Source organism: Cydia pomonella, chromosome 12 (assembly GCF_033807575.1).
Source record: "Cydia pomonella isolate Wapato2018A chromosome 12, ilCydPomo1, whole genome shotgun sequence".
Classification (NCBI taxonomy): domain Eukaryota; kingdom Metazoa; phylum Arthropoda; class Insecta; order Lepidoptera; family Tortricidae; genus Cydia; species Cydia pomonella.
Genome location: NC_084714.1, coordinates 12,008,704 through 12,025,412, shown reverse-complemented (window position 1 = coordinate 12,025,412; position 16,709 = coordinate 12,008,704). Strand labels below are relative to the sequence as shown.

General features: G+C 42.0%; 1 protein-coding gene across 1 annotated transcript; it reads right to left on the bottom strand.

The window, feature by feature from the left end:
* Positions 1-2,967: 2,967 nt before the first annotated feature.
* LOC133523627 (uncharacterized) lies at positions 2,968-15,178 on the bottom strand. Its single transcript, XM_061859311.1, has 2 exons — positions 14,466-15,178; positions 2,968-3,677 (listed from the first exon to the last, which is right to left on the bottom strand). The coding sequence occupies exons 1-2, from the start codon at positions 15,108-15,110 to the stop codon at positions 3,057-3,059; spliced, it is 1,266 nt and encodes a 421-aa protein (XP_061715295.1). The 5' UTR covers positions 15,111-15,178; the 3' UTR covers positions 2,968-3,056.
* Positions 15,179-16,709: the final 1,531 nt, after the last annotated feature.

The window sequence follows — 16,709 nt, the reverse complement described above, 5'->3', positions numbered from 1 at the left end:
GTCAATCCTAAGAACCTGTATATTCCTTTGACTCCTCTCTTAAAGATTTCAATAATGCGCCTTGTAAGATAACCTAGGGTATTTTTTTTTAATTGTGTGCTCCTTTTTCTCAAAGACGGCTGGACCGATTTGGAATATATGTTTTGTTTCAAAAGGCATTATTAAACACCGTTATCCATTTTGCAAGTCATTAAAAATAAGCGTCTTCAAAACTATATACCATAGGGAACCCTTTTTGTGCACATCCGTACTAAAAAAACCGGCTAAGTGCGTGTCGGACCACGCATAATAGAAGGTTCCGTACTTTCATACAATACAAAAAAGCCGTACTAGCAAAAGAGGCACTTTCGTCGTTTTAATAAGTTTTTTTATAACTCTTAAATGGCTTAACCGACCATATTCTAAATAATTTTCCTGAAAAATTATTTGCTTATTAAGCTTTATTATTCAGATATTTTTAAATGGTTTTGCTCTCCCGGTTCAAAAGTTAGAGGGGATCACACTATTTTTTTGGAGTGATTATTTCCAAAACAATTTATCCTAATCAAAAAAACTTTATATTTTTTTGTTTTTTCGAAACTAAGAAGCGACTTACATAATACATCTACACCTACGTTCATGTGGTTATAAAATATATCGTATAGTTTTTGAGTATAATAGCTGTGACATACGCACAGACTGACAGACATAAGGACATGACGAAACGGGTTCCATTTTGGCTACGGAACCCTAAAAATACTATTGAATAGCGCTACGAATTATGATAACTTTTTTCTGATAAATCGTCGAATTTCGATCATAAAAACATTTTTAGTGCAAAATTTGTCTTTTTTTCTATTTTATAAATTCTCGGTCTTGGCCGAGACAAAAAAAAGCGTTCTCGGTCGGACCTTAGTAGATATAGACAGCCGAGCGTAGAGAATTCGGATAGGGATACGCGGCCGGCAGCTCCGTTTCTCGCCGAGATTTGTATAGTGCTTTTCTCAATCTTGTAATGAAATAATAATAAAAAATAGGATGAGGATGATGATGATTGTTTCATGTCCTAGTGTGATAGGTTATTCAGTGCGTGGGGTATTGAAGGGGAACAAAAATGTGATTATTTTGGCGCTACGACGCACGCCATTACGCTTTGTTTTCTTTCTTTTTGTTTACTTTTTGTGTTTTTTTATTATTACATTCTTTTATAGGGACACGAAAATTTGATTATTTTTGCGCTACGATGCACGGTTTAGGAGATACAGCCCTATAAAGTTTTTTTTTCGGTCATGCAGAAATCTTATCTACTTGACTGAAAAAAAAAATCCAAATTTTCGTTCCCCTTTAGGAAGCCCTGAAATAATATTTGACGAACACAAAAAAGAAAAACAAAACACAAAAAAAAGAAAATAAAAGCATATTGGCAGAATTTTGCTTGTAGGTTTTTTATGGTTGAATGCCAAGACGTGCCATAATTTGACGTTGAAAAACAAAATAAGGTTGCCTTACAGGCCTAGGTGTGGAAAGCTATATGAAATTCCTTTACATATCATCGTCACTCATCGCACCTGATATGTAGTATTTCCGGAACACATTTGAAGTAAATCATGTCAACATTTCATTACAAGTTTAAGAAAAAGCTATTGCTTCCTTTACGCAGTGGTTACACTGCTACTGCCAATAACCCCGACATAAGTAACAGGAACAAGCCCATTTAAAAAAGAAATTTGCAATACTATGTATATATAGTTCAAATTCATGAAACAACCCATTCGGAGATAACACGTTTTGTTATCTCCAGAAAAAATACCACCCGCAATCCCACATGGTGGCTAATTGTTTTCTGAATGAGCTGTCACATAAATTGGAACCTAAATACTATCACAATAATTGCTTTTTAAACCACATGGTTACTTTGGCACGCGCCGATGTTGCTCTGCATTTTAAAGAAACAAAGGCTTTTTCTCAAACTTGTAATGAAATGTTGACATGACTTACTTCAAATTAGGTCCGGAAATACTACATATCAGGTGCGATGAGTGAAGATGATATGTAAAGGAATTTCATACAGCCTTACACACCTAGGCCTGTAAGGCAACCTTCTTTTGTTTTTAAACGTCAAATTATGGCACGTCTTGGCATTCAACCATAAAAAACCTATAAGCAAAATTCTGCGATTATGTTTTTTTTTCTTTTTTTGTCTTTTTTGTGTTTTTTTCATTTGTGTTTGTTAAGTATTCATATCAGGGTTTGAATGGGGACCAAAAATTTCATTATTTTTGCACTACGACGTACGGTTTAGGAGATACAGCCCCATAAAGTTTTTTTTTCAGTCATGCAGAAATCTTTATAGAGCTGTATCTCCTAAACCATGCGTCGTAGGGTAAAAATAATCAAATTTTCGTTCCCCTTTTGATAACCCGAAAGTAATAATAACAATCATCATCATCCAATTTTTTTTAATTATTTCATTGCAAGTTTGAGAAAAGCACTGTACAAATCTCGGCGAGAAACGGGGTTGCCGGCCGCGTATCCCTATCCGACCTCACTAGGCTCGGCCGTCTATATCTACTTGGCCTGCAACCCTTCGTTTCCCGTCCTCTACATATAGTAATGTACTATTATTTAACAGATCAGGGACCGAGCCCGAAAAAATCATCTGAGATATTTCATACTATAATATTAATTTAATCTTCAACTACACGTAGTATTTAGATTTTAGTTTATTAATAAGTAGTTTAGAAACGGTTTTGGACAGAGAAGCATGGCGGTCTTTGGTGTCGGAGGCCAAGATCCACTTTGGGTCGCTGCGCCACAGCAGTAAAGTAAGTAAGTAATAAGTAGTGCTCCAACACAAATAGGTACCCACGTTGCCATACTAGTTCTAACGTAAAGCGGATATTTATGTTAGGAACTGACTAAGACCCATACGTAATGTTTTTTCAGCTTTCATATTTAAGTTTTAATGAGTAGGCAACAAACACAAAGTTGTAGTTAAACTTATAATACAAAATATAAATGGTGTTCACATAATTTAGTTTTAATATTAATTATTTGGTGTTCGCCAGTTACGCTTTTCACCACGCGTGAACAAGGGGGCTGGAGTGAGCGAGATGGGCAGAGTGGTGCAGGGGGGCACCGTGAAGGAGACCAGAGTGTGCCAGGGGAGCGGCGAGCACGCTGTGCGCGACGGGAGCGTAGGCGGCGTGGGAGACCACGGCGGGGCTGCTGTGGATATCCACACGGGATTGGTGAGACACGGCAGAGGGAGCGATGGCGTGAGCGACGACCGGAGCGGCGTGCACAGCGTGAGCGAGCACGGGCGCGGCGTGCACGGCATGGGACACGACGGCGGGGCTAGAGATGACATCCACACGGGACTGGTGGGAGGTGGCAGCGGGCGCGTGGGCGATGATGGGGGCAGCCAGAGCGTAGTGTCCGAGGGAACGCTTCTTCAGCCAGTGTCCGTGTCCAGCGAGGCCATGGGCGGCCAGACCGTGTGCGGAGTATCCGAGCAGAGGCGCGGCGTGAGCGGTGACCAAGGGAGCGTGGGCAACAACGGCGGGGCTGGAGTGCACGTCGACGCGGGACTGGTGCGAGACGGCGGCGGGCAGGGCGTGGGCGACCACAGCAGGGGCCACAACGGAGTGAGCGAGGGGCGCGACGGCGTGCACGACGGGCGCGTGGTGCTCCAGAGCCTTGGCCTGCAGGTGCAGGGCGCGGGCGCCGATGACTTCAGCGGTGTCTAGTGGGCGACCATGCGGGTCCAGCACCAGCGCGGGGTGGTGCGGCGGCTGCGCTAGCGGCAGCAGTGACCCGCAAGCTACGGAGGCGAGAGCGAACAACACCACCAACGGTTTCATTTTTTCCGTGGTCTGTGTATTTACGAACGAACAAAGATCACTTCAAACCGTGTCGGTCGACTGATACGTTTGACTCGCCCTCCGCCGTTTTTATACTAACCGGAAATTATGAAACGTAAGGCGAATTAGGTTCAAAATAAAATCACATACGTACCACAATGTCAGCTGTTAATTCAAGCGCGACCTCGGGGAACGCACTGCGTGTTTTTGGTGGTTGTGCACCGCCACTTTACCCCGTAATGAGACCAATAAAATAAAGATGACAACTAAAATACGCCGCCCAAATCGTAGGTATGTATTCACCTTATGACTTTATCATCCTTATAGATACGGTAAAAAAATTCGTCGGGTAGTTACACAAATCTCTGTTTTGACATTTTGCTGGGTTATCAGTTAGCCGCAACTATGACCAGTGAAACCTGTGTCGAAACGACAGTAAATAAAGGTAATAAAATAAATTCGTTATAGACCCGATTATAAATGTCCTTTAATCTTCTTCCTCGCGCTGTCCCGGCATTTTGCCACGGCTCATGGGAGCCTGGGGTTCGCTTGACAACTAATCACAAGATTTGGCGTAGGCACTAGTTTTTACGAAAGCGACTGCCCACCCCAACCCAGAGGGTAAACTTTGGCCTTGTTGGGATTAGTCCGGTTTCCTCACTATGTTTTCATAACAACGTTGTTGTTGTTTTTATAAATGTCCTTTAATATGCATTCAAAACGCGAAAATTTTAAATGTTTTTTTTTTAATATTACTTAAAATAAATAAATAAATATTATAGGACATTATTACACAAATTGACTAAGTCCCACAGTAAGCTCAATAAGGCTTGTGTTGAGGGTACTTAGACAACGATATATATAATATATAAATACTTAAATACATAGAAAACACCCATGACTCAGGAACAAATATCCATGCTCTTCACACGAATAAATGCCCTTACCAGGATTTGAACCCGGGACCATCAGCTTCGTAGGTAGGGTCACTACCCACTAGGCCAAACCGGTCGTCAAAATGCAGGGAACTCAGGTAAACCACCTATAATATTAAAAAAAAAACTTGTACCCACTTTAACTATACTGTGTTAGTTGTATTCCGCTCGAAAGCCTTTGACTCTCATATATTTTAGTAGTTAGGTCAATGAGGTACCGTCGGAATGTTTACAAAGTTGCAACATTTCCACATAAAATAATTGGCCAAGAGCATGTCGGGCCATGCTCAGTGTCGGGTTCCGTAGCTACTATTCTGTCTGAATAGGCTAAACAGGGGCTAAAAAAAAGCAAAATGGGAGCTTTCGCAGCGCTTTGTACGTCTTTTTAGTTTTTTACTAAGAAAAGAAGATTTTTTACAATAACTCAAAAACGGCTGGACCGATTATGTTCGCGATAGTTTTCATTGAAAGTATTTATTAAACTTTTGGGTTACAATTTTTTTTGGACCAATGGTTCAAAAGTTAAAGAGGTTTTTTTTTCTTTTGGAGCAATTATTTCCGAAATATTCACTTTATCAAAAAACGGTTGTTGCATATTCATTTTGAGAAACCTATCCAACGATATCTCACACTATTGGGTTAAAATGGAAAAAAATATTCATTTCGTATGGGAGGTACCCTAAAAATTCGTAGTTTTGTAGTTTTTATTTACCGTTCTCTCGCCATGCATGATTTATGTATCCATGCCAAATTTCAGCTTTCTACCACTAACGATCACGAAGCAAAGCCGCGGACGGACGGACAGACGGACATGGCGAAACTATAAGGGTTCCTAACTTTCTAGTTGACTATGGAACCCTAAAAAACGGAAAGGTTCTGTATTTTTGTGTGGGAAATCTAGACACGCGGCAGCGTGTCCAGCCAAGTTCAAAGAAACAGAAACTGGCGACCCAACCGTGTGTAATATTACACGAACCATTTCGAGCTACTTTTGACCCCTTCACAACTTGAAACCTATTTAACACATGAAATTTGGCACAGTTATTCAAATCCCTTAGCTTGTCTAAAATACAAAATTTCATAAACGTAGCTCAATCAGTTATTGATATATTAATGTTTAAAAAACCGGCATTTTTGTAACTGACTGACTTATAGATCCTAACCTAACCCACTTCCAGGTGACTTAGAAAGTTGAAATTTGGCACCAAGGTAGGCTATTAGGTGTAGATAGGGGGGAGAAACTAAAAACAGAAAATTATTAAAATTTCGATTGAAAAAAAAAACATATATTTTGAATTCACATAGTGTTGTTTGGCGATCTTCTCCAACTGCCTCCAGTGAGACAACTGTCGCCATTTGAGGCAAAAAAACGACCAACTTTTCGGCGAAATGTTGGATCGAGTAAGGATGGGTGTAATAACAATTCAAGACAGGTATGCTTTGTTTAAACGACTCCTTAAATTGACCGCTAAAAACTGATCTGATGATGGAGACAGGAGGTAGCCATAGGAACTCTGTGCTAAAACAACGCAACCTAATTGTGTTTGGGGCTTTTAGAATTGTCTCGATGAGTATTAGTTGCCTGTGGAAAAAAAAGTACAGTCAGCGATAAAAGCTTGTACCAAAAGTGAATATTTTCGGTAATATTCGCTAAGAAAAATAAATGTGTCCCTATCCATCTACATTTTGCAGAGCTTATTATTTAATAAACTATTAATAACAACTACAGCGAACATGATCCATTGAGTCGTTTTTGAGTTTTTCCAAAAACCTTCCCTTCTTAGTAAAAGTGCTGCAAAGGTACTTCCTTTTGCTTGGTACATACAGGTACCACCTAACAGCCCCCGTTCAAGGCAGCCTATCGTGACAAGTGGGTAACTACGGAACCCTACACTGAGCAATTGTGAGCATGGCCCGACATGCCTTTGACCGTTTTTTTTGGAGTTTATAATTGGACTGAGACTTAATAGCGTTTAAGCACAACCTTTCGCGCTGAATGATGGTACCTATGACATTTTTTTTTATAAATATGGAGTAGATGTCACACAAAATGTTAGAAGACATTTTTTGGAAGTTCGCACATTAATTTAATAGTGAAAATTGATAAAAATGCCACCGCGAAATTAACTGCTTAGATAATAAATAAATAATAATAAATATTATAGGACATTATTACACAAATTGACTAAGTCCCACAGTAAGCTCAAATAAGGCTTGTGTTGAGGGTACTTAGACAACAATATATATAAATATTTATCTTATACCTTTAAAAGAGCAATTCTTATATATATATATATATTTCTGTTATCTCGGAAACGGCTCTAACGATTTCGCTGAAATTTGGTATATGGGGGTTTTTGGGGGTATACAATCGATCTAGATTAGTCTTATGTTTGGGAAAACGCGTGTTTTCGAGTTTTCATGCGTTTTTCTTTCGACGCAGAATATGGTCGCTAATTTCGTGTTACCGGCGACTGTCCGTCTGGTCCAGCGGGTTAAGACGCGGACGGCTAGAAACGAGTGTTACGGGTTCGAATCTCGCCCGGTGACTAACTTTTGTTTTTTTTTTTATATATGTTCAAGTTTATATTTTTTTTTTTAAATTTTCATTGTTTTAGACAAGTTTAATTTAGTAATTTAGTAATTATATGTATATCGGCACTACCCGTTCAATGTTGTAAGTTCATAGTTTCCTGCTTCCCAAAGGTTGTCTGGAAGAGATCGCTTCTTAGCGATAAGACCGTCTGTTGTTACCTAACTTTTACGTGTTTTTTCATTTCCTGTCTATTTTTAAATGTATGGTGCACAATAAAGAATATTTACTTATGTAGCGGCAAGGCGTCGACGCACGTTAGAGTCAGCAGTTTTGGTAAACAGTTTAAATGAACATTTAGTACGAGCAGTCGCTTAGCGCAGCTCGACAAGTGCGCACATTCTTAATACATACGCGATACCGCGACGCCGCCTGGTCTTGCGCCTTTTCTCTAAACGTTCGTGTTTTCTATTAATGTAACCTTCTGATACCAATTTGGAGTCTGAATAAATAGATGTAATTAAGTGAATCTTTGTTTACCTCCTCACCATAATAGGGTACCCACAACAGTACTCTAAAGTGGTGACCCCGCGTTCGTTTTTCTTTTGAACTCTTAAATAATAATAGGGCAGGCCAGGCGGGCAGTGAAACACCGCGCAAAGACATTAAGTGCGTGTTGTTTGTGAACGTGGACTATACCGGGGGGGGTTGTAGTTCAAATGTACGGTAATACCCCGTTCGGAGTGCCAGTGCAGCAGCCCGGCGCGGGACAGGGAGCCACCGGGACTACGGAACAACAATCCGCTAAGTTAGCGGGACCCCAGCTCACCGGATCAGCGGGATCACCAAGCACCAGACCTACGGAACCGAGACAAGTAGCAGCTATGGAGAGCGATTTAGCGGCCATTACGGTATCGTCGAGGATAGCTCCATTCTGGAAAGACATGCCCAAGCTTTGGTTTAGTCAGTTTGAGGCAATACTGGCGCCACAGAAATTGGGCCAAGAGGCGAAATTCGATCTGGTGATCAGCAAGTTAGGTAAAGAGGAACTGAGCACCGTGGGCGATTTGCTGGATAATGCCACGGCGAGGAGCTATGAATCCCTCAAGGCCAGATTAATTTCAGCATTCCAGGAGAGCGCGGATCGGCAGTTTAATAGGCTGGTCAAGGAAATGGAGCTCGGGGAGCAGAAGCCTTCACAACTCTACAGGCGAATGGCCGAGGCGGCCAGGAATGCTGATGTGTCGGACGATACAGTGAAAAGGTTGTGGCTACAGCGGCTACCGACGGCGACAAGGGCGATCCTGACGGCGGTCGGTGAAGAGACAAAACCAGAAGATTTGGTATCTATGGCGGACAAGATTGTGGAGTCCATGGGCTCAGGGGTGGTTGCGACGGTAGCAGCCCCGGCGGCCCTGGCTACTGCATCGTTGAGCGCCGTGTCCAGCGACCTGATCTGCGAGTTCAGGAACATGGCCTTGGAAATCAAGCAGCTCAGAGGCGAAGTAAGTGAGCTCAGGGCAAGAACAAGAGGAAGAGATTTCCGGCTGAAGAGGAATCGTTCGCGGTCGAGGTCGCGCGGACCAAACAGGAAACCCGACTGGTTATGCAGGTACCACTATAAATTCAGAGAAAATGCACGAGGATGTATCCAGCCGTGTGCCTGGGGGAGGCCACAGCAGTCGGCAGGCGGGGCGCCGCCGGCAGCGTACGCTTGGCAGCCACCGCAGGGAAACTAGACGCGGTGCACCCTGGAGCGGCTGGGGGGTGCGTGGAGCCGAGAACGGAAAGCCACCGCTTGTGTGTAGTAGACTTTAACAGTGGTATGAGTTTCTTAGTGGATACTGGAGCAGACGTATCTATAGTGCCGGTCAGTAGGTTCAGTGCTACGGTTCGTCGCGAGTGTGATAGTAATAGTTACAAACTGTATGCAGCGAATAACACGGAGATAAGGACTTACGGAATCGTGTCGTTAGAGCTCAATTTAGGGTTGCGCAGAGCTTTTCGGTGGAACTTTATAATGTGCGACGTGACTCGACCAATACTGGGTGCTGATTTTTTAAGGACTCATAAGTTAATGGTAGATTTAGACTGTAAAATATTAGTTGATAAAGTGACGAATTTGAAGTGTATCGGGTCCATTGTACGTTGCGAGTTAGCGTCCATAAAATGCATTCGGGATGATAACCCATACCGTGACATCCTAATGCGTTACGCGGACGTAACAAAGCCTGTGTCATTTAAGGAGCCTGCTAAACATAGTGTAAAGCACTATATAGAGACTTCGGGACCTCCGGTTTATGCGCGCGCTAGGCCGTTACCGCGAGATAGGTACGAACAGGCGAAGCAGGAATTTCGTAACATGCAAGCTTTAGGTATTTGCAGACCGAGCAAGAGTCCCTGGGCAAGCCCACTACACGTAGTGCCGAAGAAGGACGGGCAGATCAGACCGTGCGGCGACTACAGGAGGCTGAACGCTGTCACCAAGCCGGACAGATACCCAATTCCTAGACTACAGGACTTCACGTACGGATTATCGGGTAAGTCAATATTCACAACTCTAGATATCAACCGCGCTTACCATGCCATTGAAATCGCGCCAGAAGATATCGAGAAAAGCGCAGTGATCACACCCTTCGGCTTATTTGAGTTTACAAGACTCTGTTTTGGGCTCAGAAACGCAGCACAGACGTTCCAGCGCTTCATGAATGCACAGCTGCAAGACATAGAAACCATCACTGACGAGCAAGGCGCGAGTTCATCCCTATTTTGCTACATAGATGACGTAATAATAGCATCAGAGAACGAGAACGTGCACAGAGCGCATTTAGGTAAGGTACTTGAGAGTTTTGACAGAGTAGGTTTGACAATTAATTTAGGCAAGTGCCAATTTGGACTGTCACAGGTAGATTTTTTAGGTTATACAGTGTCGGCAGACGGACTGCGACCGCGCAACGATAAAGTTAAGGCAATTGTAGACTATCCGAGACCAGAGACCGTCGAGCAACTTAGACGTTTTTTAGGAATGGTTAACTTTTATAGAGCACATTTAGGCAAAGCGGCGGATGTGCAGAGTCACTTAAATAAGTATTTACATAATTCAAAAAAAAAGGATCAGTCCAAAATCGAGTGGGACGCTGCAGCAGTGACCGCGTTTGAGCAATGTAAAGAGAGCTTAAAAAACGCCATTACATTGTCGTTTCCGGTCCCAGACGTTCCGCTAGCGCTTATGACAGATGCATCGGGAACCTCAGCGGGTAGCGTGTTACAACAAAGAGTAGACAATAGCTGGAGACCGCTAGGTTATTTTTCGAAAGCGTTTTCAGATGCACAAAAAAAGTATAGTACATATGACAGAGAGTTGACTGCAATATACATGTCTATAGCGTATTTTAGGAATATGATAGAGGGCAGGAGATTAATAGTGTACACGGACCATAAGCCTCTCACGGTAGCGCTAACAAAGGTAGGGTCAGCAAAAGAGACGCCACGACGAGCGAGACAGCTAATGTACATCAGCGAATTTACGAGCGAGATAGAACACATTAGCGGTTCGCAGAATATAGTTGCTGACGCGCTTTCACGTGTAGAAACAATAGCTTGCCCTGTAGTCATCGATTTCGAGGAAGTTGCGCAAGCACAGGAAACCGATACGCAGTTTGCAGAATTGTTTACAGCGAACAAAACGAAATATAAGATGTTAGGTATGCCCAACTCAAAAGGTAAGGTTTATTGCGAAATATCAGGTGATAATGCTCGACCGTATTTACCAGAGAAATTCAGGAAGATAGCGTTCGAGGCCATTCATCACATTAGTCATCCAGGCATTAGGACCACACGCAAGATGGTAGCCCAGAGGTATTTTTGGCCAGGCATGAATAAAGATGTAGGCACATGGGCAAAGGCATGCGTGCAGTGTCAAAGGGCAAAGGTAAGTAGGCATACAGTTTCTAAATTAGGACAATTTGAAGACGCGGAGAGGTTTAGACATTTACATGTGGACATCGTGGGGCCCTTGCCCACGACAGCTCAAAATTTCAAATATATAGTTTCAATGATAGATCGACGTACCAGGTGGCCAGAGGCCATTCCAATAGTTGACATGACAGCTGAAACAGTAGCGAGAGTGGTTTATGAAAATTGGATCTGCAGATTCGGTTGCCCAAGTTTGATTACATCTGATCAAGGCAGACAGTTTGAGAGTGATTTGTTTAAGAGCTTAATGAAATTTTTAGGGGTACACAAGGTACGTACAACCCCATATCACCCAATTAGCAACGGGATTTTGGAACGTTGGCATAGGACAGTTAAAAGTAGCTTAAAAGCCAGATTAGCAGACAACGCGTCCTGGGCTGATGAGCTACCTACGGTTTTGCTGGGACTTCGAGCAGCATCCAGGTCAGATAACGAAGTAAGTGCAGCAGAAATGCTTTACGGTCATGTTTTGAGATTGCCAGGTGATTTTTACACACATTCCAAAATAAATTGCAATGACCCTTTTTCATATGTAGAGAAACTTAGGTCGATCGTCGATAGCCTACGTCCCGTGTCACGAGCGAATAGCGATTCGCGTAAAATATTTGTCCACAAAGAATTAGAATCATGTTCTCACGTTTTTATAAGGAACGATATGGTAAAAAAACCGCTTACTCCCAATTACGATGGACCATATTTAGTTTTAAATAGGAGACCTAAAACTTTTAAAATTCAGTTACCCAATAGACAGGTAGAAATATCGATTGATAGGCTAAAGCCAGCATTTTTATTAAAAGAGCAACCTGAAAGCAATAATAATTCTGGTAGTAACAGAAGCGTAGGTAATGACGGGTTAACCACAACTACCACAAGTGAGCCTACAAAGCCATTAGTGAGTAAAACGCCAACACCTTTAATTCGTACCACGAGGAGCGGACGCACGGTAAATAGGCCAGTTAGATTTATGCTTGATGAATAAAAATTGTAGCACGTAGGTTGCACAGTTGAAATATAGACAGTACTGAGACTCGTTTCCGCTTAGGTATTTTGCAGGGTTAGGTTGTTTGTACGGAGACGTTGCCTAGGGATGGCACATTTTAAATTTTTGAGATGTTCCTGGAAATTGTGAAATTCGGGTCCAGCTACTTTGTTTTTAATTTAGCATCTCCTGGATGGAGCCTGGACCCCGGGGGTAGATTTTCTATTTCCCGAAAGTAGTGTGGTAGCCATTGCACTGGGTGGATGGCTACATTCCAAATAGTAATTATAAGTACCGGTTTATCAGTTTCAAGTCGGGCTCTGAAAAACGAGACCCGCAACTTAGGTAAGAGTTTTTATACTGTAGTCATAAATGTTTTGTGACATTGTTTGATTTTTTTTTAAAAAACGTATCGAAGCGGTACGTGACAATGTAAGAAAAAATGTAATGATTTGTTATTGTCGATCCATATTTAAGTAAGATGTATTAGATTAGCTGCAATTATATTCAATATACAGTCAGTTCAGCACGTTGTTCCACGTTAAAGAGTAAAATTTCCTGTCAGTAAAGTTGTTTTGAAAAATTGTAAAAAATGGGTTTAAGTCAAGGAAAGGAGGAAAACAACTCGCACAATGCCATAGCGATAGCAAAAGTGGAAAACTTGTCTAATCAAGTGGAGTCAAAACTAAATTATGTGGGAATTGGACTAATCGCATTGGGAATAATTTTGTTGTTGGCAATATGTTATTTTGTGAGAATGAAATGCAAACAATGTGCTAGATCGTGGGTGCAGAAAACAATCGGAAATTTACCACCCACAGCTATTAAAGTTCATACTGTTGCCAGTCCCCCACAACAAGTGTATCAATAAGTGTTGTTATGAAGTGCTCAAAGGTGTAATTGTAATCGCTGTTAAGTTCTCAGAACTATGGACCACCACGTTCATTATAAATGAAACAACAATGTTATTATTCAAACGTGTAATGTAATAGGTATAAGTCTTATTTCACAGCTCTTGTTTACATTCGTAGCGCTAGAATACAATGTAAGCATTTTTTGCATATAAGCATGAGGTATGTGTCACACTCATAGCGAGTAAGATTGTTTTGTTAGCTTTGATATTTTTTTCTTGTTTCTTGTATTGTTGTACTTTGATTATTCTTTTCCTTTTTTTTCAAAAAGGGGGGGAATGATGTAGCGGCAAGGCGTCGACGCACGTTAGAGTCAGCAGTTTTGGTAAACAGTTTAAATGAACATTTAGTACGAGCAGTCGCTTAGCGCAGCTCGACAAGTGCGCACATTCTTAATACATACGCGATACCGCGACGCCGCCTGGTCTTGCGCCTTTTCTCTAAACGTTCGTGTTTTCTATTAATGTAACCTTCTGATACCAATTTGGAGTCTGAATAAATAGATGTAATTAAGTGAATCTTTGTTTACCTCCTCACCATAATAGGGTACCCACAACAGTACTCTAAACTTACTTACTTAAAAAAATGTAGTTAAGATTATCACCTACACACCACCATATTACAATAAATGGTTATAACCGAACAAAGCTCGGTCGCCCAGGTACTAAATATTTAAATACATAGAAAATACCCATGACTCAGGAACAAATATCCATGCTCATCACACGAATAAATGCCCTTACCAGGATTTGAACCCGGGACCATCAGCTTCGTAGACTAAGCCAAACCGGTCGTCAAACAGTAGATAGAGAGATTAGATAAGCAGTAACATGTAAGAAATGCAACAAATGAAAGGAGCATAATTATATAATATATAATTATATAAGTAAAAAAAAAAAATCTAGTGCTAACCACCAATTATCTGTTAACCTGTTGCTACCGGTGGGAACCTATAATTGGCTCTGTGTTATTTATATTTATAACTATTGTGCAATTTATAGCTGTTGGTTCTGCGAACAATAAATAAATAAATAAATAAGTACACTTTTAACAACGTGATTGTTTATTTCATCGATGGTAGTTTCATTATTATATATTTTGTATTTTATTTACATTTTTATATTATTTGGTGTTCGCCAGGTCCGCTGTTCACCACGCGTGAACAAGGGGGCTGGAGTGAGCGAGATGAGCTGAGTGGTGCAGGGGGGCAGCGTGAAGAAGTCCAGAGTGCGCTAGGGGAGCGGCGAGCACGCTGTGGGCGACGGGAGCGTAGGCAGCGTGAGAGACCACGGCGGGGCTGCTGTGGACATCCACGCGGGACTGGTGAGACACGGCGGAGGGAGCGATGGCGTGAGCGACGACCGGGGCGGCGTGCACGGCGTGACCGAGCACGGGTGCAGCGTGCACGGCGTGGGACACGACGGCGGGGCTAGAGATGACATCCACACGGGACTGGTGGGAGGTGGCAGCAGGCGCGTGGGCAATGATGGGGGCAGCCAGAGCGTAGTGTCCGAGGGAACGCTTCTTCAGCCAGTGTCCGTGTCCAGCGATTCCATGGGCAGCCAGACCATGCGCGGAGTATCCGAGTAGAGGCGCGGCGTGAGCGGTGACCAAAGGAGCGTGGGCGACGACGGCGGGGCTGGAGTGCACGTCGATTCGGGACTGGTGCGAGACGGCGGCGGGCAGGGCGTGGGCGACCACAGCAGGGGCCACGACGGAGTGGGCGATGGGCGCGACGGCGTGCACGAGGGGCGCGTGATGCTCTAGAGCCTTGGCCTGCAGGTGCAGGGCGCGGGCGCCGATGACCTCAGCGGTGTCCAGCGGGCGGCCGTGCGGGTCCAGCACCAGCGCGGGATGGTGCGGCGGCTGCGCGAGCGGCAGCAGCGAACCGCAAGCCACGGAGGCAAGAGCGAACAACACCACCATCGGTTTCATTTTTCCCGTGGTCTGTGTATTTACTGGCGAACAAAGATCACTTCAAACCGTATCGGTCGACTGATACATTTGACTTGCCCTCCGCCGTTTTTATACTGACCGGATATAATTAAATGTAAGGCGAATTCGGTTCAAAATAAAATCACCTAGAACAATGTCAGTTGTCAAATTGGAGTGTGACCTCGGAGAGTGCGTATGCGGCGGTCGGAGTGGAGGCATTTCGCGGTCGACGTATGTAGTGCGCGACGACGATGAGCCATAAACATGAAGCTTTAATTTTATAATTTTTAACGTACTTAAATATTGTTTTTATTACAAATTAACTGTTATGATTTATCGTTATGTGTTGGTGTTCAAATATAGAGTGAAAATTATTATTGTTTAAGTTAGAATGAATATGTACTTTAGTATATTTATTTTTATTTCCAATTTAACAATAAAAAATCCTTAAATAAGATCTAAGTAAAGGACATCAATACCTACGTTACGTGCTCCAAAGATTCTTATTTTAATATGACATATTACTTAGAGTACATATAATAGTAGTCCCAACTTTCGTTTCGTTTCCTGATTAATCAGTTTAATGTTGAGTTATCCAATTAGATAGGTACCAAAGTTTACGTAAGTTAAGTAAGTTGTTAAACTATCATGGGACCTAAATACCTGAAATCCCCAACAAGTGAATACATTTATTATAACTTTTAGTGAAATGTTTAATAATTAAATAATGATCATCTGCAGAACGAACAAATCTAACTTGTTAGAACTAACAAATCAAACTAAACTAACAGATCTAGTTATGAAATTGCCCTCGAACTACTTTTGTAGCCACGAGAGTATATCCTTATACCTACTTCTTCATTTCCCTTTATTTTATTTCAATCATTAGTTTTTCATTACCCAATGGTTGTCTTGAAGAGATTGCTTCTTATAGATCGTGTCATTGACGTGTTATGTGACGTGATCGTGTTATGTGAATGTCATTGTTAAAGGTTAGATTTGACAAATCTGCGCGTCATCGTGGATGACACGAACTATAGCGATCATATATTCATATAAGGAAACTATGCTTACCCGCCACATGTTTTAGAAGCGCGCACTTCACTTTGGAATAAAAACATCGCAAGAAATTATTACCTGTTAAGTAGTTTATGTCAGCGGTGATATTGTATTCATTTTGTTATTACTATTCCCTACTAGAAATAAAAACAATATGTAATTTACATCACTATTAACGCTCCCTATATTTTTTTTTGTATGTATCAACTTATCTCATTAAATGAAATGTAATATTTCTTTTGAGCTAAATAAAATATCTTTAACCCGATATTTCAATGATAGCGGTAATACCGCCTGTTGCCACCTAATTGGGTTGGCATTTTTCAAAGGTTTAATAGATGGCGCTAGCATAGGTTTTACTCGTCTCGATTTAGTTTTGTTATATGAGATTTGACAAGGAATTTGACACTATTCGTAGGATTTACAGGGTAGGTAAAACCTATGTTGGTGGCGCCATCTGCAAAATACTTCGACCGGCTAATTTTGTAACTTTTGGGTGCAATAACATTTTTTTTACCTACATCTATAATTGATATAATT

Coding starts and splice junctions, on each gene's coding strand:
- LOC133523627 (XM_061859311.1), bottom strand. CDS start 15,110: ATGAAACCGATGGTGGTGTTGTTCGCTCTTGCCTCCGTGGCTTGCGGT. Junction 3,678..14,465: donor ATGTCCACAGCAGCCCCGCC/GTGGTCTCTCAC, acceptor CTGCAGGCCAAG/GCTCTGGAGCACCACGCGCC.